This window comes from Oncorhynchus mykiss, chromosome 11, assembly GCF_057628025.1.
Source record: "Oncorhynchus mykiss isolate SJ-2025 chromosome 11, ASM5762802v1, whole genome shotgun sequence".
NCBI classification, from domain to species: Eukaryota; Metazoa; Chordata; class Actinopteri; order Salmoniformes; family Salmonidae; genus Oncorhynchus; species Oncorhynchus mykiss.
In genome coordinates this window covers 49,464,455-49,492,244 of record NC_143032.1, presented here as the reverse complement: position 1 = coordinate 49,492,244, position 27,790 = coordinate 49,464,455, and the positions used below count along the sequence as shown (strand labels likewise).

General features: G+C 44.9%; 1 protein-coding gene and 1 non-coding gene across 23 annotated transcripts; both read left to right on the top strand.

Annotated features, from left to right (window-relative positions):
• The first annotated feature begins 60 nt into the window (after window positions 1-60).
• On the top strand, window positions 61-27,046 carry LOC110535789 (ubiquitin-associated protein 2). 22 transcript variants are annotated; one of them, XM_036935610.2, is made up of 27 exons: window positions 61-188; window positions 1,827-1,964; window positions 2,646-2,723; window positions 4,558-4,668; window positions 5,368-5,524; window positions 7,677-7,763; window positions 9,270-9,333; window positions 9,523-9,608; window positions 9,964-10,019; window positions 10,136-10,191; window positions 10,621-10,810; window positions 10,959-11,220; window positions 11,722-12,002; window positions 12,264-12,457; window positions 12,565-12,784; window positions 13,099-13,138; window positions 13,284-13,413; window positions 16,941-16,998; window positions 17,177-17,354; window positions 17,689-17,780; window positions 17,976-18,023; window positions 18,362-18,440; window positions 24,256-24,597; window positions 24,880-24,984; window positions 25,233-25,306; window positions 25,559-25,750; window positions 26,297-27,046. In XM_036935610.2, exons 2-27 carry the CDS (start codon window positions 1,869-1,871, stop codon window positions 26,387-26,389), a joined length of 3,369 nt encoding a protein of 1,122 aa, XP_036791505.2. In that variant the 5' UTR covers window positions 61-188; window positions 1,827-1,868; the 3' UTR covers window positions 26,390-27,046. The 22 variants fall into 22 exon arrangements, with proteins under 22 accessions (XP_036791505.2, XP_036791506.2, XP_036791504.2 ...); XM_036935611.2 differs by having other exon boundaries at window positions 17,973-18,023; window positions 25,239-25,306; XM_036935609.2 differs by having other exon boundaries at window positions 17,973-18,023.
• On the top strand, window positions 12,851-12,926 carry LOC118937482 (small nucleolar RNA SNORD121A). The gene has a single exon (XR_005034821.1). It is a non-coding gene; the product is annotated as a small nucleolar RNA SNORD121A (small nucleolar RNA).
• Window positions 27,047-27,790: the final 744 nt, after the last annotated feature.

The following is a 27,790-nucleotide window of genomic DNA, read 5'->3' as shown; positions in this document are numbered from 1 at the left end:
CCAACCACTGATTTATCAACAGCGCGTTCCGAGGTGGTGGGAGCGAGCACGCACACCAGCAGAGTGCGTAAAACAACCTGATCTGCTAGACCTGTTATGAGTGGCTGGTTCGGTTATTCGGGGTTGAACGACGGCGCGGTGTGTCACGTGACGGCATCTGCTGCTGGCTGAGTGAAGCGTGTTAGCAGGTAAAGAAAGAAAAAGGTTTGTTATGATAATCATAAACAAAACAAAAAAATACGGTGGATCCACTTTACTGTAGTGATACTCCGAAAATAGATAGACCGAGCCATCATTTCACGTTGCCAGTTAGCTTAGCCACTTCAGTGCTAAGTTAGCTCTAGCGTCTCCACATTGTGCTATCGTTTTCAAATGCTAAAAATGTATGCTAACTAGCATGCTAGCCAGATAACTCACGGGTCAAATAGCTAGCTACCTAGCTATGTCCACACTTCCTTTTAGCGGGTTACACTGTAGTATTGTATACAATTTGTAGATATAACGTTGCTAGTTACATGTTATTCTTTAATGTAATGTTATTAGTCCACGTGCGTGGAGTACAGTGTATGGGCGACTGTTCCTCAAAGAGCGACCATTATCATAAATCATTAGCTAGGGGTACTAGCTAACTGGCTAATATTAGCCGTTTACACAAAGAGCTCCGTCCAACATTGTTTATTTTGGTCTCTGACAGTGACTGCAAACCAAGTTATCTGCGGTAGCATACTTAGCTAGCTATCAAACGGGCGTTATGGGCTTAATCATGAGGTTAGCTACTATAGTTAGTAATTTAGTAAACATTTTAGCTAGCTAATGTTATCTATTTAACGATTAGAGCGAGGCAGACAGTTTGGTCTTTGCTCAAGCTTAATTTAGACATGTGAACAAAATATATTGGCAATGTTAAAGTTATAACTAGCTACGTTAGCGCGTCGTTAGCAAGCAAGCCAGCCAACGTTAAGTCATCGTCTTTACTGTGAATCATCAAAATAATAAAGCGCTCAACAAATCTAATTTTGGGATGCTCTTATTTCTGGAAATAGCTAGCGAACCTAGCTAACAAATCAATTTTTTTCTCGATTACAAGGACGCTTAGCTATTTAGTTCATTTGTGTACCCACCCCGATTAGAGAACACAGCTGTCACAACAACAATGGCAGCTGCTTTGTTAGCTAGACGAGAGCTAGCAAACCAGCTACGCACTATCATTAGATTATCAGAATCACACTTCATTTGTAAATTAGTTGGCTAGCTAGGCCATATATCCGCTTGGCATTCCGTTAATAGCGATGCCTAATTTAGCTAGCTGGCAAACGTTAGTAGTTTTTAGTAACTTCACGGGCACATGTCATGAACCATTGGCACGTCTGAACTTTTTTGGGCAATCCCAAATGGCTGCCCATGATTTGGACTAGGCTCTGTGGTTTGAATGCCTTGCTATAATGTTGAACGCTAGCTTCAAATCCACATTCGCCACTGTCAACAGAGCAACAAAACTATTTATAAATTGCCAGAACTTATAGCTGCCATTTAATTCAATTAAAATTGATTGTAGCCAGGTGTATGAGTGGTGCTTGTTTGACCATTACATCTGTGTTTGTGAGAATGTTTTTGAATGTGTGCATGAGAGATGTAAGTTGACACCAGAACAGCCCCCCCCCACGTCTAAATTTAAACATGAGGGGCGATGGACAGGGTTATAGTCTTACATGGCACAGGCAAAGTTGACGACAAAAGCAAGACTCTGCACAAGTAGTCCTGTGAGGTTGAAATGATTATGATGTCCATCTGACTGACTGCCTCCCCCCTCCGTTGATCTGTTTCAGATTTTTCTATTTTGTACATACATTGTTTTGTATATACTGTATATGATGACTTCAGTGGTCAGCAATCCAGCTCGAGGAACTCGAGACAGAGCGCTGCCCACCACCACACAAACCACACAGCCACAAAAACAGATACAGGTGAGTTTTATACACAATTTCAGAGTAGCAACACTGTACAGTGTACTTTTGGTTGCTGGCAGAGGTGACTGCTACTGGTACTAAGAAAATGTAGCCGCTTATAGCTCTGATGCAATGGATTTTTTAAAATGTTATTTGATTAACCCCTTACATTGGGAGCTCAGTGTGCAGATAAATCGTTTTTTCTAAGTGTTCTGGTATGTCTGCCTGCACTTCGTCAAATCAGTTATGCCCCCCCCCCCCCCCCTTCTTCTATGTTACTGGTACCATAAGTGCATCTTTTCACTTGAAAGATTATTTTTAGCTGACATGAAAGATAAAGGCCATATCGGCATATGTTTCAAACCATTTTGAAACAATTTATTATTGCCGTTTCTAAATGTTAAGACGCAGCATAAGAATTGTAGTTCACGTGGAGCCAGCCGTGGGTGAATGTAACCGCTGGAAACCCTACGTATGGATAATGTTTTTCGAGGGCTACATATACTCATATCTTGGCCAACTTGACTTAATGTCCCACCAAGCCTTTGTTATACCATACCCAGGGGTCGCAATATCTTTTCTCATGTTATTCCTGCCATCACAAGTACATATTTCAAATGTGCCTATCGCCTTTTAGTCTTATCACACACACACAACAAATGGAGGTCACCTGAGTGTAACTACTCTTTTTGAATGCAGGCCACAGCGGAACAGATTCGGCTTGCCCAGATGATCTACGACAAAAATGATGCCGACTTTGAGGATAAGGTCAAACAGGTGAGGACAGTGTGTGAAAGATGTTGTGAACATGGCATTTGTATAGCAGTCTGTATGATTTTTAAGTACAGTACCAATGCACACTCATCCCACACATGTCTGTTTGTGTCCTCTTTGTATTTGTGAGTGCGTTTGTCGGCACTGCTGAGTTGTTTTATGTGCACACGTGCCGATTAGGGCAGTGAACATTTAAATGAAATTTGGATCCTTAAAGTTAAGAATCCCTCACAAAATGAAAATCACAGTGCAGTTATCACAAAATATATTATTTTCTTGGTTAGTCTAACTACACGATAAAGGCCTGCGCAATGTTTTAATTTGAAATAAAACCAGAAGAGGTGAACTTCAGGATACTTTGGTGAATTTGCAAGGCATGCAAGACATTCCCAGATAGCCTGTGGTGCCCCATCTTTCCCTCGGGCTGGCTCGCCTGGGTCGCATTCATTACTCCCATTCTGTATCACGAAGTAAGCAAACTAAACGGCCGAGACCTACCTCACTCTGTCCAATTGAAACTCGTTTTAGTTCCAAACTGATGATTACAGTCCACGCTCTTTTAGCTAATGATGCGAGTTTGTTCAGTCTTCGGTTTGTTGCGGCTAGAATATCCTACCCTATTCATTGATTAGGCCCTGCTTTACTGAAGTTGCAAGCCAAGAAATTGAGAGATACGGCTATAGATGAGCCTAGTGCACGGTTCTTGCTCTCTGCCTGGTGGCCGGCCTGCCTATACTGTGCCCCACTTACTCCATCCCTGTCTAATTTGCTATGAAAGATGCAAGTGTTTGTTTGTGTATCTGGAAGTACAGCAACTAATTGGTCTGTCCCAAAAATACAATCTTAGGAGTCGATTCCTAGCAGAATCTAATGTTGACACTCAGAAATGTCCACACCGGGAGTCTCCTCCACTGTCAGGGCTGTTAACGGTTAGGAAAATGTGTCCGAGAAAGGCAAGCGATAGCAGCGAAGTCCTGTATGGCAATACTTTGAGAAGGAAATGGCAACTTTTGGAGGTGGAGTTGGGATACAGTAATGGTAGTACATGTGCAACGTTTAATCATCGGAAAGGAACTCGCCGTGAGACCCAACCCGTTGCCGACAGCTACGTTGTGAATTCAAGGGGGATTTTATTCATTTTCCTCTTTTGTACTTTTACCCCTTTTTCCTCCCCAATTTCGTGATATCTAATTGGAAGTCGGTCTTGTCCCATCGCTGCAATTCCCCTACGGACTCGGGAGAGGAAAAGGTCAAGAGTCACATGTCCTCGGAAACACGACCCTGCTAAGCCGCACTGCTCCTCCGCAGGCGCCCGAGGTCAGCCCGCAGGCGCCCGAGGTCAGCCCGCAGGCGCCCGAGGTCAGCCCGCAGGCGCCCGAGGTCAGCCCGCAGGCGCCCGAGGTCAGCCACAAGGAGTTGCTGGAGTGCGGCGTGACTAGGAAATCCCGGCTGCGATGCAGTGCCTTAAACTGCTGCGCCACTTGGAGGCCCATTTCCCGTAGTTTCAATGGAAACATTTGTAAATAATTATTAAATGGCAGTTTAAATGTAAAAAATAGTCTGCCTGAAGAAAGGGACCTAGTCAGTTGCACAACCTGAATGAATTCAACCAAAATGTGTCTTCCGTGTTTAGCCTCAACCCGTCTTAATCACTGTCCTCTACACCTGGGGAGAAGTTGTTGGGGGATTAACTTCCTTGCTCAAGGGCAGAACGGCAGATTTGTCCATCTTGCTGGCTCAGGGATTTGAACCAGCGACCTTTTGGTTACTGGCCAAATGCTCTTAACCGCTACATTACCTGTCGCCAAGTGCTGATCATATGTGTGTATTCCCACAGCTGATTGAGGTGACTGGGAAGACACAAGATGAGTGTATGGTGGCCCTCCATGACTGCAACGAGGATGTCAACAGAGCCATCAATTTCCTGCTGGAAAGCACCTCGGACACGGTGAGGTTCGCCGCAGGCGCTCACATGAATTCACATCCAATGACACTAACTCTAATTAAAGGGGCAATCTGCAGTTCAAACTTCCACAAAGCAAACACCCTGCTACTGTTTTGGTAAACGGCTGAGTGATGGGGCTGGAGAAGCGTAACCACTCTCAAATTTAGAGACTGTTATGGATGCTAGTACTGACCATGCATTAGATCCAAATGATAGTTTAACTCATGTTTTCAGCCTTTATAGAACAGCTCTCTCCAACCCTGCACTTGGAGAGCTGCTGTCCTGTAGGTCTTTGCTGCAACCCTAATCTAGCCTACCTGATTCTAATAATTAGCTGGTTGAATCAGGTTAGTTACAACTTAAGGTTGGATCGAAAACCTAGGCGAGGGTTGCTCTCCAAGGACAGGTTTGGAGTGCCCTGCTAAACAGTGTTTGATCACAATTACATTGTTTACAAACTATGACGTTAAACTAGCTTGTATTTTGGGTTCTTATAGAGTATGATAGTTGAACTATACATCATTAACTTACCTACAAAAATGATTTCCAATTGCAGGTAGACTCTTTAACGACTTTATTAGTCAGTCCCAAGTTTGCGCTCTCAAAGTATTCTCATAACCAAAATCTACAACCTATTTCTCATGTTTGCTTATTCAGGTTTGAGTGTTCTTATGTTTGCAATAAGGTCTCTTTGTCATTCAGACCTCCTGGGAGACAGTTGGGAAAAAGGCGCGAGGCCCCGGGAAGGAGGGAGGACCCTCTGAGACGAAGGACAACCGAGAGAAGAGGGATCGCGAGGCAAGCCGGGGCCGCGGGGGTCCCAACAGGAGGGGCCGTGGAACCAGCCGTAGCCGAGAAGGTGAGAGCCGGACTCCTAGGGCTATTAGTGACCATATTACCGCCACAACGACGGTCAAGAGTCGCGAATGTGGTCAAATTCAACGTAATCGTTGAGTCACGGTAACCATTGGTAACCAAACCGTCCTCTGTAAAGGAATGGCGCTGAGTAGCCTAACCAACTTGCTAATAGTAAAAATAGAAACCCTTGAATGAGTAGGTGTCCAAACTTTTGACGGGTACTGTAGATATTTCTGCCGAGGTGCACTTTTAAGTAGATAGTTGTTGGCTCAATGACTGGAAGTCTATGGGAACAGCTAGAGTAAATGAAGCCTTACAGAGTTGGCTGCGACTTCATCTTCCAGGTAAGGCGGATCAAATATTTCAGCAAGTAATATGACTAAACTCAAATGTACTGAGGGGGTAAAACACATTTTCTTCGAAAAAATGGGTATAATATGAATGAAGACATTGTAAACGGTAAAATTGTCACGCGTCACTAAGTGTATGGAGATGTATGCTCAATACAAAATTACAACTGGGAAGGTTCAAGACCCTCGGAGGGATGTATTGCAAAATGGTATACTGTGGACACCGGAGGGTTGGAGTTAAGATCACACTGAATGGTGGATTGGCCGCTGTGGGTGAAAATCTAGCAATTGGGCAATCATTATGCATGTGCTGTAGATGTGAATAAAATAGCTGTAAGTGGAAGTCTTGTTGTCCGACTAGTCAGAGGAGGGGTGGTGGTATGAGGGGGATTAGAAATGACGCAAACCATTTTATTTGCTAGAACCCAAAATCTGCCGTATTAAAGTAGCAATCCAATTTTTTACGTCGATCTTGTTTCAAACTCTAAGCCAAACGCAATGGTAGCCATTTGGACTAAACTGAATCAGATTATAGACGTCTGAGGTTGTCGTGAACCTTCAGGAGGGTAGCTCTCCGGGAACAGGGTTGGAGAGCCCTGGCATAGAGTTTGAGAGGAATAGGTCTATCGCACAGACAGGCAGCTCCTCAAACAGCTGGTTGATGCATAGAGAGACACTTATTTTACTTCAAGTCCAGTCATTGCGCAACATTGCTGTACGGAATCGCGTGCGACAAGTTTTGATGGCGTCTTAAAAGGAGGATCTCAGCTTTCCAGTCATAATATATTTATTTCTCAACTCCTAATGCGCAATGATTCACTTTACATGCGGAGTAGCCTACTGGCAACGCCGGACAGGCATCCTATATGCTATGACCAAGTTGGTGCATACGAATGCCATGCCCTGATAATGGCCCGTTAATAATGTGTGAAATGTTTTCCATTTATTAGTATAATATGTAAAGACAATATTAAATTGCGACTAGTCTGCTGGGCTAGAAGAATATTCTCACTTGGGAATGAGACAGGCTGCGTGTGCAGTCGAGGCCAGAAACTGAGCGAATGCCTTGGACTTCTTTTTCAAATCATCAATCATCAAATTGCATCATGCTGCCCATATTTTGAATTCCAAGACATTCTACGCTTTATCACTAAGGTTAAATAATTCTAAATTAAGTGTTTTAAGACCTGTTTCAAATCACTTTTTTTTTTACATCACATGTAATAGCTGCTCAATGTGCACACTCCCATGGCAATCATTTGAGAAATATCCCTTCTATTTTATCAGCTATATGTTCACTTGTATTCATATAACCAAAATCATATAATGGGAATTATAAGCATATCTTGTCTGCTATAAATGAACTAGACCTCAGCCTAGGCACCAGGTGTATGGATTTAGCTAAACGTGTTTGTTTATTAAAGGTCAATTACTGTGAGACAGGCAGTCCACTTTCATGACCGCCACAGCCCTAGGGACACCTACCATCCCCCTTTCAAAGGTACTTAAGTCTTTTGTCTTGCCCATTCATCCTCTGAATGGCACACATACACAATCTATTGTCTCAAGGTTAAAAAAATGAGTTTTTAACCCGTCTCCTCCCGTTCATATACACTGATTTCTGAAGTGGATTTAACAGGTTTCCTCAATAAAGGAGCACCGCGTTCAGCTAGTCTCTCATGGAAAGAGGTGTTCTTAATGTTCTGGAAACTGTTAAATCGCCTCTTTGTTTTGCGAGTGTGTTGACACATGTAATTTGTTTTTGGTGTGTTCCCCCCCCCCCCCCCCCCCCTTACCTTTCAGTGCGGTCAGAGGAGAATGTGTTTGAAATGGGTCCTGGAGATAGAGGGGCAGACCGTGGTCGCAGGGGTAGAGGTGTTGCTGGCAGAGGTGAGTGTTACTGGTACTAATAAAATAATGTAGCCACGTTCTCTAGCTTCGATGCAATGGGAACCCTGTGGTATCACGATGTGCTTGGTATCGTGACACTTGGCCTAATATCTCATCGTTAGTGAAACGCTAGGCTTGTGATGACCTCACTCTGAAAATAGGCACATTTCTTGCAGTTCTAGCATTGTTTCGGTGTGAAAAATGGCACCTTTGTGCGCCCTCACTAGTTTGTATCCATGCCTTACTTTGGAAAAAAAAGTTTGACAACATGCAAGAGATCAGTCTGCCTCATTCACTGCTATGGTCATTGATCTCCTGAAGAAGATATTCCTTTATTTCTGTGCCCTCAAATGTTAGAATATACTGGTTAAGTAGCTAGAGAACTGAACAACGTGTAAACAGATTATTAGCAGCTCGCGAGTCGACCTAGTTTTAGAATTGCCCGCGACATGGATTGAAAAATGTGGCCCGCCAATGTGTGATGGAAGGAGGAAATATGTAGCGCTGGTTATTTGGGACATATCTTGGGCTAGAAAAAAATCTGTTTTCATTGTGGCAATGGTGCAACCAAGACCGGCACCTTTCTTTAGGATACTACAGCGAAGCCTAGTTATTAGAACAATTTATTATTATTATTTTTTTAATTCTGTTTATTTATATAAAAATACCCAGAATAAAAAATAAATAAAATAAAAAAATACAATAAAAATAGCTCACACAGCAAAATATTTATGCGCATATACATCCAAAATGTTCCCAATGTAGAGTCCTGTGTGCCACACAATAAGATTCCACTACTATGCTGTACGCTACAATAGCCTCCACAATAACCCTCCCTGATCTTCGTTTTGCAAAACCCACTCTCTACTCTACGGGGCCCTTGTCTCCCCAAAATGGCATGTGATGTGGGCATTTTGTACGTCTAGTAGGGTGGGTGTAGAATTTTATTTGGCAATGTGTCTATTTGTGTCGTCCAGCTATTACCACAAGTGCCATACAACGTGTGAAATGTACTGTGTCCTGCAGCTGCTAGGGAGAGGGTGCCGGGGGTTGTTTTGGTTGGGACAGTCAAAGACAGACGTGCATACTGTGAGGGTGGGGTCAGGGGTGCCTATGACGGCAGTTGCTGTCTCTAGATGTGTTTCGTCATACGTTTTAACTTCAGCTGTCTAGGCTAAGCCCGCTCTCGTATCTTGATCTGAAGCCTGTCAAATTGTGTCGCTGTTGTCAAGCTAAAGTCTAAACGCTGATTTCTGATAAGCAAGTAACGTTAGGCTTTTAGTCTGTTCAAAATTCTCTACCGGTATAGACGTGGAAGTCGCCCGTTATTAACATGCCCCCCTCTAACCTATGCTTGTGTGTTTTTGAAGCAACATATCAGACGTGGGCGAAAAACCTGTCTGTTTTTTTTTTATTTTTTACCTCACATACTTCACGTGTGGTTATTAGACAGAGGTTTGTGTGTCTTGCAGCAGAGGTCAGACGTGTGTCTGTGTGTGTCCTTAGGGTCGGGGGGTCGTGGCAGAGGAAGAGCAGCTGGTGGGAGCCGGTTCTCCTCTCAGGGGATGGGGTGAGTTGGAAAAAACCTATACAGGAGAGCCCACCCGTTTGTCTCTCGCTGTTCATGTCTATTCAGCCCGGTATCCAGGAGGTCTTCAGTGTGTGGGTGGCTGTTTCACTGTATCGTAGCATTGCTGAATAATGTCGACTTAATGATAACACACAGACGAACCCCTAAACAACCCCTCTTCGCCTCCAGACTCTTCAACCCTGCTGACTACAATGCCAACTCGGGCGCGTCTCGCCAGGAAACCTGGGAAACTGAGGGGATCGACGATGGAACAGGTGAGACCTTTCTGGCACGCCAGTTGATTTTTAGATGGCCAACTGGGTTTCCCTGAGGTGTGAAATGAAGGCCCACTCCTTTACAAGTTGTTACAAGTTACATGTTTTAGAGCTTTAAAGTGTAGTAGTTAACAACAAGGGCTGTGTTCATTCGGGAAGAACACAGGAAAGGACTCCTACGTTTGTCCAATAAGAAACACTTTTTTTTATTTTCGTTGTGATGCGTTTTCTTTAGGAGGCGCCCTATTGAACACAACCCAGATTTTATTGTGCTGATTGAGCTCTGTTAGCCAGAGTAGGCCAGGCATGAAGGCGTGTCTAACTTATGTACCCCTACTGTCCCCTACCCGCGTAGGAGGAACATGGCGAGGCACCTTAGAAGACTGGGCTGCGGAAGACTGGAATGAGGATGTAAGTGTTTGCCACTTTTGGCTTTCTATTGCAGTGGATACACACACACACACACACACACACACACACACACAAAACAAAGGTTCTCTTCCTGATGTTTCTGTTTTTATCAACAGCTGTCTGAGACCAAAGTGTTCACTGCCTCTGCAAACCACATCACGCCTGGACACAAGTAAGGGCTCCAATCTAATGCTCACCACAGTAAAGCGCACTTTACACCCATGAAATACTCGAGTACCTCTGGCTCTCCCTGCTAGCACGAATTCTCACCACACAAACAAAAAAGTACATTGGCTGGGGTTGGTATGTGTTTCTCTGTACCGGCCTTACAAATGGTGGAGATGATGATGGTTACAAGCACATAGCTGAATCGTAATATGTAGACTACCTCAATCTCTGAATCTCCTTCTGTCCTATAAGTACATTATTTTTCCATTACATTCTCACTCTGCTCAACTTCTCATTGAGATATAAATGAGACGCATAATAAGTCAATTGAAGTGATATCTAATCGTGACAAAGCAGTATCTGGGTACAACACAACACTTTGCATTCAGTGTCCCATTGTAAACTGCTGGTTGTTTTATCCCCCCCTCTGTAGTGTGGACTTAGGCTTGCTGCTGCCCAAGACGGGCGGCGTGGAGGCTGAGCTGGGTGGCATGGAGCCCCCCGCCGCCGAGGGCCTCGGGGGTCAGAGCCTGGTATTCACCAACTCCCATCACAATGGCACTCGCACCGCCACACACAGCTACGCCAGTGCCGCCGCCAACAGCTACGCCCCCGCCGCCCTGGTGAGGCAGCCAGCCGAACGCATGCCCGTAACATGGTTGCACGCATTCATATTCTTATACATACACACTAGTATTATGCTCTCAAGTGAATTTAGATGCCTGGAAATGCTTTCAGACTCACATTATCAATTCCCCCCCCCCACGACAGTCCTCAGTCCTAGGCTCTGGTTTTGGGACTCTGAGTGGGCCCAAGCCGGCCCCGGATGAGGTCAGGATACCAGAGCAGCTCAACGGGCCCCGGCTCGCCCCGCTGCCCAATCAGCAGCTGGTCACAGCGGGCAACGGCAGTGTCGCCAAAGAATCCGGTCCACCTGCAGTTGAAGTCCCCTCGCCCATTTCCGCCAGCGAATTCAAGGCCCCAAGAGTGGAGCATGGCCCAGTTCCAACCTCTCAACTTAAGACACACGCAGGTACTATCACACGGAAATCAAGTTTCAAGTGTGGGTACGTCATTGTCTGTCTATCGGCTTGTCGAATAGGAGATGGTGGTTACAAGCACATAGCTGAAACTTAATGTGGATTACCGCTGACTGAATCTCCTGTCCTCAAATTGCATTTTTTTCCCCCCAGTACATTATCACTCTGTTCAACTTCTCTTTCTACCCCCCCCCCCCAGTGACACAGTGGGTAGGAGAAGCATCAGGGTACACCAAGAACCTTAAGTCAGAGTTCTGTTGTAAAAGCTGCCGCACATATCCGGGCCCTATTAATTCCTTAGTCCTATCCCCTGGGTCCTAACTCCAGATCTGATGAGTCTGTAAGCAGTGTAGTGGTGGTGGAGCAAACATTGAAGGAGAAGGGAGGCAGTTTCGGACCAGCAGCCATACTGGCATAAGTTTTTCATGCATGTATTTACTGTACTCCCAATACCACCATAAACCCTTCTGTCGGTTTCTCTCGGTCTTCTCCAGTGGATCTGAAGATGCAGCCGGAACCATCCCCGGTCCTCAGCAAACTGGCCCAGCGGCAGCAGCAGGCCCAGCAGAGCTCTCTGCCCCAGGCAGAGCCTCTGTCTCTTCCCCCCTCAGTCCCCACTCCCCCAGGCCACGGCCACTACGACGCCGGGCCCCCGCCTCCCAGAGACGGGCCTTCCCCCGGGGTCAAGCTGGCTCTCGACCACCAGGCCCCCATGGCTGAACCCCCACAGAGGCAGATCAAGACCCAAAGACGCAGAGTACCACCTCCCTCCAAGGTTAGGAAACGTGTGTGTGTGTGTGTGTGTGTGTGTGGGAATAGAGGCTGCCTGCTCACTCAGAGGGTACATACAAGGAGTGTTTGTTTCTCTATTTGTAAACATCTACAAGTAGTGAGTAACTTTGCATGCTCTTACACATTGGGCCTGAAATGTCAGTGTGCTCATTAATCACACTGAATAGCGTATGTACATTGATGTGATTTCATGTGTGAATGTCCCTCACCCTCTTTCATTACGTCTCTCGCTTTCTCTCCTCAGATCCCCTCGTCTGCGGTGGAGATGCCAGGCTCGGCAGACGTGTCTGGTCTCAACGTGCAGTTTGGGGCTCTGGACTTTGGCTCGGAGCCCAGTGTGACTGACATGGGCCAACAGGCCGAGCCTGCCAGGGAGCCGGCCTCCACAGCCGTACCTCAACCCCAGATTAGCTTGTTCTCAAAACCTGGACCTGTCAGGTGTGTTTCAAATAAATACAAAATAATTAGCTTAATTAGTCTCACTGTTGTGTGAGCGTAGAGGCCAAGGTGAACTTGTTTCACACTAGCTCTTCCCTCTGTTGCAGTGAGCCCCTGGGCAGCTTGCCATCCATGCCTCCTGTGTCGGACCCCAGTTTCCCCTCCCCGTCTCTGGGCTTGCCCAGTGCCACGCCTTCCCCCTCCCTGGGTCTCCCCAGCGCCGCTCCGCCCTCCTCCAACCCCTCGTCTAGCAGAGTGGACAGTGGCCCTCCGCGGAGCTTGCCCTCGCACCTGGGCTACTCCCAGAGCAAAGACGCCCCCCTCACCGTGAGTAACCAACACTATAGACACGGTCTCCGACTTGATTAAGACAGCTCCTCCTGTCACTCGTAAACCTGGAGATAATGATGGTTACAAGCACATATCTGATTATTATGTGGAATACCTCAATGACTGAATCTCCTATGGTCAATGGACATTTTCAAGACTCTTAAGTGTGATTTTAAGATTACTAGAGCTTTAATGTAACAGCACGATATGCCCAAGAACACCCTTTCAAAAGGCTTGTGGCCACTGATACAGGACATATCATTGTTAGGGAAATCAGATGGTCCTCTGAGTGTCAATGTCTTCTTTCACAGAATGGCTATTGTGGCATGAGGACACAGGGCCCACAGGACTGTAAGTACCCATGAGAATTTGTGGTTGACAAAAACAGAAACCCCTTTGAACAAAAGGGTTTTCTTAGTTCATGTTATAAGACAACAACAAAAAACGAGTCCAGCGTGCTTGCTTATCTGTCGGTTTCTCTCCTCTTCTTTCTCAGCAACGACATTGGCCTCTCGTACCCAAAAGCCAGAGTCACCCCCCATGAGCAGTGAAAGTGGCCCCGTCCACCATGTTCCCTCCCCGGCCCCCATGCCCTCCCACTCCGCCCCCCTGCCATCCCTCAGCAGGTAAGCCCAAAACTCACTCCCCTAGTCATTCTCATGATAATATTTACAAGTACATAGCTGAGTCTTAATATATGGACTACCTCAATGACTGAATCTCCCGTGTTGACTCGGTAGAATTGAAGTCCTTGTTATCGGTTGGTTCAACCCTTTTTAACCCTCTCAGTCCTGAGACCCCAGGAAACGTTGTCCTTTCATTTATCTGCATGTCCAGCCCTTATATTTAGCCTCACAATGAAGTGTTTTACCCTTTTATTTTCAGGACAACCAGGGCTACAAGTAGACCACACAATTTGACATAAACAGTGGCTTTCATGAGATTTATTGACTAATGTCAATTGGAAAAAATAAGATCCACCAAACCAACCTGATTTAAAAATGAATTTATATGAATGCTGTAAGTACAGATTGTTTGTTGGGAAATGAATATCCAACTAATCAGTGACAACTGTTTGGTGTTTGTGACACCAACTGTGAGCTTATTACAGTGTTATGAACACTGGCCTGGGATTTCCTGTGATCTGTCTAGAAGAAGTCCTTACCTTCTAATGACTCTTGTATAGCTTGTGAGGGTCATCGGGCAAAGCATGTTTGTGAGAGTCTCGGTTTTGAGCTCAAACCATTTGGACTTAACAGCCTTTAAAAAAGAATAATAATTTAAGACCCGGGCCCCTCCGGGGTCCACCATTGTCTCAAACAGTGCTCTAGTATTAATCTCACAAACTAATGGTGTCTACGGCTGCTGAAGAAATGGACAAATCCAAACACACAATGTCTAACTGCAGTCTAAGCCTACCAAGCTATATGGGATTGCTTTATAAAGGTCACACCAAGAATAATTTAACTACTTGATTTTTAATTAAGAAATCTACAAGTATTAAAAATATATATAAATATATATTTGATTAACATTTTTGTTTGGACTTACTGCCATTAGCTCATACAAACTCATTGAATAAGATTCACGACGTGGAACAGAGTTGCCCCCCACCCTTTACAGTGTCTGTATGAGATTTGAGAGACCAGGAAACTACACATCAAAAGTTTTAGAACACCTACTCATTCAATGGGTTTTCTTTATTTTTACTATTTTCTACATTATAGAATAAGAGTGAAGACAAACTATGAAATAAAAAATATGGAATCATGTAGTAACCAAAAAAGTGTTAAACAAATCAAAATATATTTCAAATCAAAATCTAATTTTATTGGTCACATACACATGGTTAGCGGATGTTATTGTGAGTGTAGAAAAGTACTTGTGCTTCTAGTTCTGACAGTGCAGCAATATCTAACATGTAATCTACCTAATGCACACATATCTAAGTAAAGGAATGGAATAAGAATATATACATAAAAATATATGGATGAGCAATGACAGAGCGGCAGAGGCAAGATGCAATAGATGGTATGAAATACAGTGTATATATACACGACCGTTCAACAGTTTGGGGTCACTTAGAAATGTCCTTGTTTTTGAAAGACAAGCAACATGTGTCAATTTTAAAATAACATCAACTTGATCAGAAATACAGTGTAGACATTAATGTTGTAAATTACTATTGTAGCTGGAAACTGCTTTTTTATTTTACAGTATATCTACAAAGGCGTCCGGAGGCCCATTATCAGCAACCATCACTCCTTTGTCCCAATGGCACATTGTTAGCTAATCCAAGTTTATCATTTTAAAAGGCTAAATGATCATTGGAAAATGCTTTTGCAATTATGTTAGCACAGCTGAAAACTGTTCTGCTGTTTTAAAGAAGCAATAAAACGGTCCTTTATACTAGTTGAGTATCTGGAGCATCAGCATTTGTGGGTTCGATTACAGGCTCAAAATGGCCAGAAACAAAGTCCTTTCTTCTGAAACTCGTCAGTCTATTCTTGTTCTCAGAAATGAAGGCTATTCCATGCGAGAAATTGCCAAGAAACTGAAGATCTTGTACAACGCTGGGTACTACTCCCTTTACAGAACAGCACAAACTGGCTCTAACCAGAATAGAAAGAGTGGGAGCGCAACTGAGCAAGAGGACAAGTACATTAGTGTCTAGTTTGAGAAACCGACGTGTCACAAGTCCTCAACTGGTGGCTTCATTAAATAGTACCTGCAAAACACCATTCTCAACGTAAACAGGGGACTCCGGGATGCTGGCTTTCTAGGCAGAGTTGCAAAGAAAAAGCCATATCTCAGACTGGCAGGCAAAAGAACAATCTTAATCTTTTCTTTTTATTTGCCAGTCTGAGATGTCATTTGGTCAAATTTGAGATTTTTGGTTCTGACCTGCGTGTGGTGAAGGGGTGATCTCTGCATGTGTAAATCCCACCGTACAGCATGGAGGTGTGGGGGTGTTTTGCTGGTGACACTCCTAGACACACTTAACCAGCATGGCTACCACAGCATTCTGCAGCGATACGCCATCCCATCTGGTTTGGGTTTAGTGGGGCTATCATTTGTTTTTCAAAAGGACAATGGCCCAACACATTGTCCAGGCTGTGTAAGGGCTATTTTACCATGAAGGAAAGTTGCATCAGATGACCTGGCCTCCACAATCCTCTGACTTCAACCAAATTGGGATGAGTCGGGCCGCAGAGTGAAGGAAAAAGCAGCCAACAAGTGCTCAGCATATGTAGGAACTTCTTCAAGACTGTTGGAAAAGCATTCCAGGTGAAGCTGGTTGAGAGAATGCAAAGAGTGTGCACAGCTGTCATCAAGGCAAAGGGTGTCTGTTTTGAAGAATCTCAAATATAAAATCTATTTTGATTTGTTTAACACTTTTTTGGGGGGGGGGGGGGTTACTATGATTCCATGTGTTAATTCATAGTTTTGATGTCTTCACTATTATTAGTAAAGAAAAAATAGTAAAAATAAAGAAAAGCCCTTATGAGTAGGTGTGTCAAAGCTTTTGACCGGTGGTTTATGTGGATTTTTTAATTTTATTTTTTTATGGGTGTAACCTTTCTTCTTTTGGCACTAAACAGTCTCCATTATACTTCAATTCATATATGTTTTTTAAACTGGTACCGGGGGACCTTCAGATGAGGCCTATGGGTTCCTAAAACAAAACCAACATGCGTGAGTCACCTTTCCACAAAGTGGTCATATTAGTGTGCAGCCCAAACTGTTCGGACGCTACAGACAAGTTGGCAGGTCGGCTGTGCCGACTTCAGACGAGTCCCAAGACGCTAGTGTGGGTCGTAGAGCAAAACGAAGAACACGTGTTCGTGAGAATCATCTTTACATAGAGGGGGTCATAGGTTTGTAGAACAAACCGTTCGGACACTACAGATTTTGTGAGGAGGCCGATTTTTCGTTATATCTCATAGTCAAACACCGCTCTAGCTCTGCCACAGTGCGACGTCGGCGGATGCGGTGGATTGAGACGAATCAAATGCAAATATATATCTCTAGCTTAAATTTTTTGGGGGGGGATTCTAGGGGGTTAAAAGGGGTTTAGAGGTCAAATGCACTTGCTTTACGGTGGGACTCATTGGGTTAACGTTACCTGTTTTCTCTGCTGCTCTCTCTCCAGTCATGTGACCAGTACATACTCATCAGGATCTGCCCTCTCCACTAGCTCCTCCCTCACGGTAAGCACCACTTCTTCTTGGGCTAACGTAAAACACTTCCTAGACGGTGTGTGTCTATGGTTGTTGATCGCCGAGGGACTGATCTTAAATAAGCACAGACGCTGGAGAGGAAAAGGGCAACCGATTTTAAAGCTAATCTTCTGTCAGGCTAACTCTCTTCCCCCACCCTACCATACAGATGACCAGTGAGGAGAACAGCAGTCTCCACGCCTTCTCCTCCTCGGGCCCTTCGATCAACGCCGCTGTTAGCAGCTCCAATGGCATGATGCACGGCCCCGGAGGACTTGGTCTGACTGGCAACGCCGCCCTCTCACCCGCTGGGCGCACCGCCCAACCTCTGCTGACCACCACCTCGGGTGAGTCCAGGAGAACCCTGCCGTCACACATAGGTTTGTTACGGTCACTTAATGGTTCTCCTCCAGGGTTTCCCAAACTCTGTCCCTGGAACCCCAAGGTGTGCACATTTAGTTTTTGGCCCTAGCACTACTCAGCTGATTATAATAACCAACTAATCAAGTGTGGATCATATGAATTGGCTGTGTGGTGTTAGATAAAAAAACAAACCGGGCACCCTTTGGGATCCCGGGGACAGAGTTTGGGGAGACCCTGTCCTACTCCCTCTGCTTATTTGACCGTTGTGACCAGTGTAATTTTTGACTCCTCTTCCTCTCTCATTCTGATGTTCCACAGGCAAACCCCCCCCTAACCTGGCCCAAGGAGTGCCCCCTCTGTTGGCCAATCAGTACATTATGGGCCCTGGAGGCCTGCTTCCTGCATACCCGGTAACTACGCTACCACTCTTTTTCCTCTTGTGCGCCTTTGCGCTGTTTTTTTTTTTCTTCATGAATTCCCATTTCGCTCTCGTCTTTCTCTCTAGCCCGCCATTGGTTCTTGCTTAGCGAGTTGTGGTTGACTATTTCAGTTGAGATGTATCAACGGACCTGTTTTCATTTGGTCTTTGTCCTGCTCTAAAGCAGATCTATGGCTATGAGGACCTGCAGATGCTTCAGTCTCGTCTGCCTATGGTGAGTGACCTTTCACACATGGAACATCCCTTGTGTCGATGAAGAGCAATGCAGCACACATTTCTGTTTGCCCAGATGGACTCTCGTATGGTCTCTGGTTTAGATGTAGTTTTAATAGACCAGGCATAAATAAATGTTAATGATTAATATTGTCTGTTGTGCCCGTCTTAATATGGAGATGATGATGGTTGTTACAAGCACATAGCTGAATCCTAATATGTGGACCACCTCAATGACAATCTCCCATCTCCTGTGTGGAATCTGATTTATTTGGTGATATTAGTTTTCTCTCCTTCCGTCTCTCGTTTAAGCTAGTGTGTTTCTCCTTCCCTCTGTAGGACTACTATGGAGTCACATTCCCTGGTACAACGGCAACGATGCCTGGCAGAGATGGGCTAGCCAACAATCCATACTCAGGTAACGCTTGTTGCACACTCATTTACAAATGCACAAATCTCTTGAGGCCAGAACCATTTCTTGTATGGTCACCATAATATGGAGATGATGATGGTTACAAGCACATAGCTGAATGTTAATATGTGGACCACCTCAATGACTGAATCTCCCATCTCCTCTGACTAATGAATTGAACAAATGGCTGATTCAGCCCCATCCCGCGATGGAACGATTCATACTTCCTATTTAAGAATACATTTAATTTGTATATCGCTTTTCGTGAGTTCTCAACTCTACTGTGGGGGACAAACGTTAGACAATAAAAATAACATGCATTTGGAATGAAATGGCAGAAGTGGGATGGGTGCTAAATACACTGGGACTAGTACTGTGAAAAATAGTCTGTAGAGGTGATTTTTATGGCCAGTATTTTTTTTAAGTTCCCAATGATGGAGGTGCATGGTCAGGGAGAGCGTTCCATAAGCGAGAGGCAAGGTCGCAGAAGGCTGGTTTGGAGGCGACTTAGCCTAATAGCCAGAAGCGTGTCTGTTCTACGAAGTGAATATGTTCCCAAATGAATGTGCACTGAACTGACACGCGTGATTGGTTAATGACCATCCGATGTTAAGATGGGAGTTAAATGTTATAATGTGCTCACCTCGGACAGCGGTGTGTACCCTCCTGTAGCGGCTGGCGAAGTCATTCAAAGCCTGTGCTTTATTGCTCAGGGTGGCACTTTCCAGTGCTACTGTTTTTGCAATGTAATGTTATTAAAACAAAATCAGACAACCCCATAGTAGAATAGTTGACCTATTTACCTAGTCGGCTTGTGTGTTCTATCCTAGCTAAATATTCCTTGCGAGAGCCATTGGACAAGTGGTCAAGTCAACCATTCTTAATGGGATCACGGGAAAACAGTTTTGAGAGCAACGTTGCTTAAAAACAATATAAACAAAAAAATATATGTATATTAAAGTGAATAATGATTTATGTTTATAATAACAATCAGGATGTAGTGTCCAATGGGGTAAATACAGATGGACGAACCCCATGCTTCAGCCTATGTACATTTTATAGCCATGATGCTACAGGTGATAATGCTTATTGCTCATAGCACATTTGATATTATAGATCACGCATAGGCTATGTGCACATGGTCCAATATGTTACAATGAATTAAGTGAATTAAGTTAAGTTTTACATGTTATTGGGCACATTTCTAGAGGTGGAAATTATATTTTAGGTGGTGTCGGCATTAATTTATTTTCATTTTTGGAGTAGAATGTCCCTTTATAAAACCATTTTTAAAAATTCACCAGAACCGAGCTGCTCAGTCCTACATAAAAATGATCCTGGGGATCCCCTAACCAAGGGATTGGTTAAACTCGCAGTACATGTACAAAATTATCCTCTTTCCCTAATATTATGCTCATGACGTTATTACATGAAAGTTGAGGTTTACTTAGCCCCAGACAATAGATTTGGGATCTGGGATTTTCAGTCGGGGGGGGGGACTGTGAACCAAGGAGGCGAGCGTTGGAACGTTACTTCACAAGGATGTTCCGGGTATAAGTGAGTGCGCTGTTATACAGATTGACCATGTCTTCAAGGGCCCGCTCATTACAGTCAGACTCAAAAGGTGGGCTGGATGTGTTCCTGAAAGAGGAATGGGTTGAGTTTCCTCAGGTCGCGGAATTGAATGGTGCCCTTTAGTTGGTGGAGAGGAGTTGGAGCGGTCAGTGTGTCGCCAACCTTGCGGTCAGAGACGCCTCGCTCGATGACAGCCAAGTCAGTGACATCGCCAGTGATGATAATAAGGTCTGTTTTGTGTGTTGTCCACGGTTGTGGGTGGGAGCATTTACCTGTTGCACAAAGTTCAGCCAGTCCAGCAGGTTAAGTCAGCAGCCACAGAGCACTTGTGTGAGTCAACGTGGATGTTAGTCTTCCAAATGTGTGTTGGCGAGGGTGTGGCATAGAGGTTAATCTATTGAACAAAAATACAAATGCAACGTGCAACAAGTGTTGGGCCAATGTTTCATGAGCTGAAATTTCCTTACATACACATATTTTATTTTGCTCATTGTGCACGCATTTGTTTGTGCACACATACATCCCTGTTAGTGAGCATTTATCCTTTGTCATGATAATCCATCTACCTGACAGGTGTGGCGTATCAAGAAGTTGATTAAACAGCATGATCGTTACACAGGTGCTGGAGACAATACATTTTTTTTTTTAAGGCCTCTCTAAAATGTGCATAGTTTTGTCACACAACACAATGCCAGAGATGTCTCAAGTTGTGAGGGAGTGTGCAATTTGCATGCTGACTACAGGATTGTCCAACGGAGCTGTTGCCAGAGAATTGTAATGTTCATTTCTCTACCATAAGCCGCCTCCGCTATTTTAGAGAATTTGTCAGTACATCAACTAATCAAATCAAATCTTATTGATCACAAACACATGGTTAACAGATGTTAATGCGAGTGTAGCGAAATGCTTCTGCTTCTAGTTCTGACAGTGCAGTAATATCTAACAATTCCCAACAACTACACACATCTAAAGAGATGGATTAAGAATATATATATATATACATGCATACATGCATGCATGCATATATATATATATATATATATATATATATATATATATATATATATATATATATATATATATATATATATATATATATATATATATATATATATTATATATATATATATATATATATTATATATATATATATAATATATATATATATATATATTATATATATATTATATATATATATATAATATACTGCTCACAAAAATAAAGGGAACACTTAAACAACACAATGTAACTCCATATAACCTTCTAGCTGTGGCAAGAAGGTTTGCTGTGTCTGTCAGCGTAGTGTCCAGAGCATGGAGGCGCTACCAGGAGACAGGCCAGTACATCAGGAGACGTGGAGGAGGCCGTAGGAGGGCAACAACCCAGCAGCAGGACCGCTACCTCCGCCTTTGCAAGGAGGAGCCCTGCAAAATGACCTCCAGCAGGCCACAAATGTGCATGTGTCTGCTCAAACGGTCAGAAACAGACTCCATGGGGGTGGTATGAGGGCCCGACGTCCTGCACGGTGTTGGGCTGTAAGCACAACCCCCACCTGTGGACGTTTGGCATTTTCCAGAGAACACCAAGATTGGCAAATTCGCCACTGGCGCCCTGTGCTCTTCACAGATGAGGGCAGGTTCACACTGAGCACATGTGACAGACTGGAGACGCCGTGGAGAACGTTCTGCTGCCTGCAACATCCTCCAGCATGACCGGTTTGGCGGTGGGTCAGTCATGGTGTGGGGTGGCGTTTCTTTGGGGGGCCGCACAGCCCTCCATGTGCTCGCCAGAGGTAGCCTGACTGCCATTAGGTACCGGGATGAGATCCTCAGACCCCTTGTGAGACCATATGCTGGTGCGGTTGGCCCTAGGTTCCTCCTAATGCATGACAATGCTAGACCTCATGTGGCTGAAGTGTGTCAGCAGTTCCTGCAAGAGGAAGGCATTGATGCTATGGACTGGCCCACCCGTTCCCCAGACCTGAATCAAATTGAGCACATCTGGGACGTCATGTCTCACTCCCACCACCAACGACACGTTGCAACACAGACTGTCCAGGAGTTGGCGGATGCTTTAGTCCAAGTCTGGGAGGAGATCCCTCAGGAGACCATCCGCCACTTCATCAGGAGCATGCCCAGGCGTTGTAGGGAGGTCATACAGGCACGTGGAAGCCACACACACTACTGAGCCTCATTTTGACTTGTTTTAAGGACATTACATCAAAGTTGGATCAGCCTGTAGTGTGGTTTTCCACTTTAATTTTGAGTTTGACTCCAAATCCAGACCTCCATGGGTTGGTAAAATTTGATTTCCATTGATAGTTTTTGTGATTTTGTTGTCAGCACATTCAACTATGTAAAGATGTAATAATATTTCATTCATTCAGATCTAGGATGTGTTGTTTTAATGTTCCCTTTATTTTTTTGAGCAGTGTATATATTATTTAACTAGGCAAGTCCGTTAAGAACAGTCTTATTTTCAATGACGGCCTAGGAACAGTGGGTTAAATTGTCAGCTCGGGGATTCGAACTTGCAACCTGTCGGTTACTCGTCCACCGCTCTGACCACTAGGCTACCCTGCTGTGTGTGTGCCTGTGGAGGGAAGGGATTGTGTGTGTGTGTGTGAGAGAGATGGCCCAGCGGCATAGGCAAGGTGCAATAGATGGTATAAGGTACAGTATATACATATGAGATGAGTAATGTAAGCTACTTTAAACAATGCCACTTTAATAATGTTAAAGTGACTAGGGTTCCATTTATTAAAGTGGTCAAGTCTGTATGTAGGCAGCAGCCTCTCTGTGTTAGTGATGGCTGTTTAACAGTCTGGAGATAGAAGCTGTTTTTCAGTCTCAGCTTTGATGCACCTGTACTGACCTCGCCTTCTGGATGGTAGGGGAGTGAACAGGCCGTGGCTTGGGTGGGTGGTGTCCTTGATCATCTTTTTGGCCTTCCTGTGAAATCGGGTGCTGCAGATGTCTTGGAGGCCAGGTAGTTTGCCTCCTGTGATGCGATGTGCAAACTGCACCATCTCCGGCCTCACAACCGCAGACCGTGTGTAACCACGCCAGCCCAGGACCTCCACATCCAGCTTCTTTGCCTGCAGGATCATCTGAGGTGTGCTGAGGAGTATTTCTGTCTGTAATAAAGACTTGATTGGCTGGGCTTGGATTCTCAGTTGGTGGGCTTAGCTTCCAAGTCTGTCCACCCATGGCTGTGCCCCTGCACAGTAAGGTGAAATCCATAGATTAGAGCCTAATGAATTTATTTCAATAGACTGATTTCCTTCTATGAACTAACTCTGTAAAATCTTTGAAATTGTTGCGTTTTATATTTATGATTATAGTTAAGAAAACTGAGGTAGGAGGTGCTTTTCTTGGGGAGGCAGTAAACAAGAATAGGATTTTGGTTGTTTACATTTGAAAACCAAGGCACTCAATAGCCTGAACGAGCAGCAATCTGTGGGTTTAAAATATGGCTGTGCACTTTTTTCAATGCGTTTGTATCCAGGTGGAGCTGCTACATTCTTTCAGTGAGGCAAATCATATCATTGTCATGTACTCATACAGAAGAGGAGACTTGTTTTATGTATTGTAGAGTGTAAAACGTGTTGAGGCATTGGTGGAAATGGAGTAATTGCATTTTGGTTGGTCCGCTGTGCTCTGAATGGACTGGAGTGGGTGACGTCAATAGCCTGCAGAACTGGCAAGTAAAATGTATTGTCCAACTCCGTTGTGCTTGTACTACTCGCATTGCGAGTGCACACACTAGACTTTTAATTTGCTGATCAGTTTCCTGCCACCTCGTTGTCTTTGCGGTCTGCATGTTTTTCGGAAGATCTGATATTGCATAAGGCTGTTGAGCTACTTGCACAGGGTTGTTTATAAAATAATAAAAAATCTAAAACTTCTGAGGAATGTGGAGGAAAGTTGCTGCCTTTTCTTAGTCTTTGGTCCGGCCTTCTATCCAGGAGATAAGAGAAGTGGCTAGTATTCGAATCCAAACATTTAGCTAGTTGATTGGATACGAAGGCTAGTTTTTAATGTTTTCGGTTTAGAAAACTAGATTTTTGTATTCCGTACTCGATTAGCTTTCAAATAAAGTAAAAGTTAAAAATAATACTACACATCAACAAAAACATTTTTTATAGATAAATTCCCAGGAACATAAACCCATTTTGGCTCTCATTCCCTCCTATGCATTTGCCTTTTTTTCATATCGATCACCATCTCTCCTCTCTCTTGCTTAGGTGAAGCGACCAAGTTTGGCCGAGGGGATTCGTCATCCCCGGCTCCCCCCACCAGCCTTTCACAGGGCCCCTCCTCGCAGCCCCCCCAAGCTCAGAGCCAAGGTCAGGGCCAGCAGAACCAGAACCAGGCCTTCCTCAACCCCCCTCTGCCCCCGGGCTACGGCTACACCGGCCTGCCCTACTACGCTGGCATGCCCGGGGTGCCCAACGCCTTCCAGTACGGCCCCACCGTCTTTGTGCCTCCGGCCTCAGCCAAGCAGCCCAACATGGGCCTGGGGAACCCCTCCAGCCAGTACCACCAACAGCATCAGCCCAGCTACGGCCAGCACACGTATGGAACAGGTATGTATGAGAGGATGACCTGAAATCAGACCGTGTGTGTCTGTTGTGTGCGTGGCTGAGAGGGAGATCTTGCTTAGCGAGCATGCCGTCCCCCCCGCCCCCCCCTCTCTGCCGGATATAGTCGCTGTTCACATGCTATTCTAGCCAGTTACCTTATTGCTTCTCTCTCTCGGTTCTTCTCCCCCTTCCTCCTCTGCTGTCTTTTTTTATTTATTTATTTATTTTTTACTCTCCCCCTCCACTTCACTCGGTCCTCCTGGTCCTCTTCCATTCCTCTCTCAGCTTTTGACGACCTGTCTCAGGGCCACGCGGGGGAGTACAGTAAGGGAGGGTACGGAGGCTCTGCCCAGTCACAGGCCAAATCAGCTGGCAGCGGCCCAGGGAAAGGTACACTCAATGAACTCGGCTGCCCCAGGACGCACCCCCTCCCCCTCCCCGCCTCCTTCACTGTTATCCGCCGTGATTTACTACTACTGTTCTGAAACACCTTCCTCACTACTAAGAAATACTACCTCACTCACTACTAACTCTTGAAATGGTGAACCCCCTCACTAGAAATGTTGAACATTGCCTACTGGCGCCGTGCCACCTCACAGGGTCAAACTGACATGTTTGATGTGTCCTCTTGCTCACAGCTCCAGGTTTGTCCGGCTCGGGCAGCAGTGGAGGGGTGCCTGAAATGGGTGCTTCAATGTACAGCAAGACACAGGTGAGTCAGTCCCCACCTGGTGTTTAGTTGTTGGGCGTTTCAGCTAAGTCATGTCTGAGGATAACGAATAGACTTGAATTTAAACGGCTGGTTGGATTAATTGTGGTTAATGACAAAGCTGTCTGATCGAGGTGCACACAACCTCAGTACCACAGGATTGAAACATAAGGATAGGTTCAGGATTATACTCAGTCATGACATAATATAATGGTCTTCTGCCCCCTCACCCCCCCCCCCCCCCCCCCCCCCCAGGCTTTTGATAAGCAGGGCTTCCACACGGGAACCCCCCCTCCCTTCAGCCTGCCGTCTGCCCTAGGGGGCACAGGCCCCCTGAACCCCGGCGGTGCCCCCAGTTACGCCCCAGCCCCCTTCCTCCACATCCTGCCTGCCCACCAGCAGCCCCACTCCCAGATGCTGCACCATCACCTCGCCCAAGATGGACAGGTAACACCGAAGACTTGTATTCTCCACTTGCTGTTAATGAACACCATATGCATGGTCTCCTGGGGAGCTGTACCACGCCTCCATGGCTCAACTAGCACTCCTGTAGACTAGTCTTTAAATAATTGGATGGTGAAACTTGCATCCAGCCAACCAGAAAAGCAAGGTCAACACAATTCAGGCATTCTTGAAAGTCAAGATAATCCTTGTCCTGCAAGGAGCACTATTTTTATCGTTGTAAAATTGATTTAGCAAGCAGTAGGCATTTAGAATTGAATGTGGAGTGGAGCTTTATAGTTAAATGATGACATCACGTGCCCCACATATATTTGTCAATCATTTACTCAAAACAGTTCCCAGCATTTTCTCGCAGTGAAGTTGGACCAAATGAAACATCCACCTGTCGGGCGGATAAAAAGGTTCATCTTGTAGAATGTTTATCCTATAGCTGCCGTTAACTTTACACATGTTTTAGCCGAATAAACGTGGGTCAATTGAAACCCGCCCTATTGACGGGTGTATGTGTGCGCCCTCTCGCCCCCCCTGCAGGGTGGTCCGGGTCAGCGCAACCAGTCCAGCAGCATGCAGCAGAAGAGCCAGGGCAACAAGTCCAGCTATGGCAGCCCTTACTGGGCCAACTGAAGGGCACTGTGGTGGCACCTAGGGGAGCCTGTCCTACTCATCCTTAAGGCTCTGTGTGTGAAGCTAAACACAAACACACTGCCCAAACATAACCCTCCTTCTCCAACTTCCCTCACCCCCAAAAGTCCTTACATTTTCTTTCTTTTCCCTTTTTCAAATTGGTTGTACATGTAAGATATTTATGTATGTATTTATATATATAAATATATATATACTGTATATGTAATAGTAGAACAAGAATTGTGGTGGATGCATTTTTATTTTTGAAGGACGTTTTTGTTCACTTTTTCAAAACTGCAGGAAGACGTTACAGCAAAATCTGAACTCCTATAGAGAAATGGAAAGAGCTTTACCACTGATGAAATGAGGACATCTCAGATGGAGGGTTTTCACATTAACAAACTGCATTTGTCTCCTTTTTTATACACATCTGAGTGACCCAGCTAATCCCACTTATTTTGACGCTCTTTTAAAACTCCATTTCAATTTTGTAGCTGTAGATCTCTTTTCTGTTTCTGGTGGGGGGGGCTCTGGGGAGGGGGGGCGCCTCTGTGCCCTCCCAGCATCGATCCCCCTCAAAGACTTGCCCATTCAAATTTTATATTTTAATGTAATTTTAACCATCGTTTACCTCTAAATAAAAGTTCTGCGCTGTAACTTTGTCTTGCGCAGAAGTTCTTTGTCTGTAAGGGACTATTGTCAAGGCAGGCTGGTCTTGGATGTTGTCATAAATGTGTGTGTGTCGTGTTGTCCCTTTTTTTATTTTTTTAACCAGAGCTCGAATTGACCAGATACACCACGACACCTTACTCAAGCATCGTCCATACCACTGAACCAGCACAGATGTCACTTGCAGAAGGGCGGACACTAGTGAGCGGACCGCTAACTTGGCAGCCATTTAATTTCACATTGGCTTAACATGCACAATACGCATTCTCACAAACCCTAGCAAGATCTCTGGAGATGCTCAAGTTGTACCCTTTACAGCTGCATCTCTAATCGCAAAATAATATCAACTCAGCAATTTCAACCATTTTACAGAGTCCATAGAAGGAAATCAGTCAATTTTAAATACATTAATTGGGCTCTAATCTATGGATTTCACATACTGGGCAGGGGTGCAACTGTGCCCCTCGCCTGTACCCACTGGCTAGGCCTGGCTCCCCAATCAGAATTTTTTTCTCCACAAAAGGGCCTTTAGGTAGCCTAGTGGTTAGAACATTGGGCCAGTACGCCGAAAGGTTGCTGGATCGAATCCCCGAGCTGACAAGGTAAAAAATATGTTGTTCTGCCCCTGAACAAGGCAGTTAACCCACTGTTCCCCGGTAGGCCGTCATTGTCAATAAGAATTTGTTATTAACTGACTTGCCTAGTTAAATAAAGGTTAAACAAAAAATATAT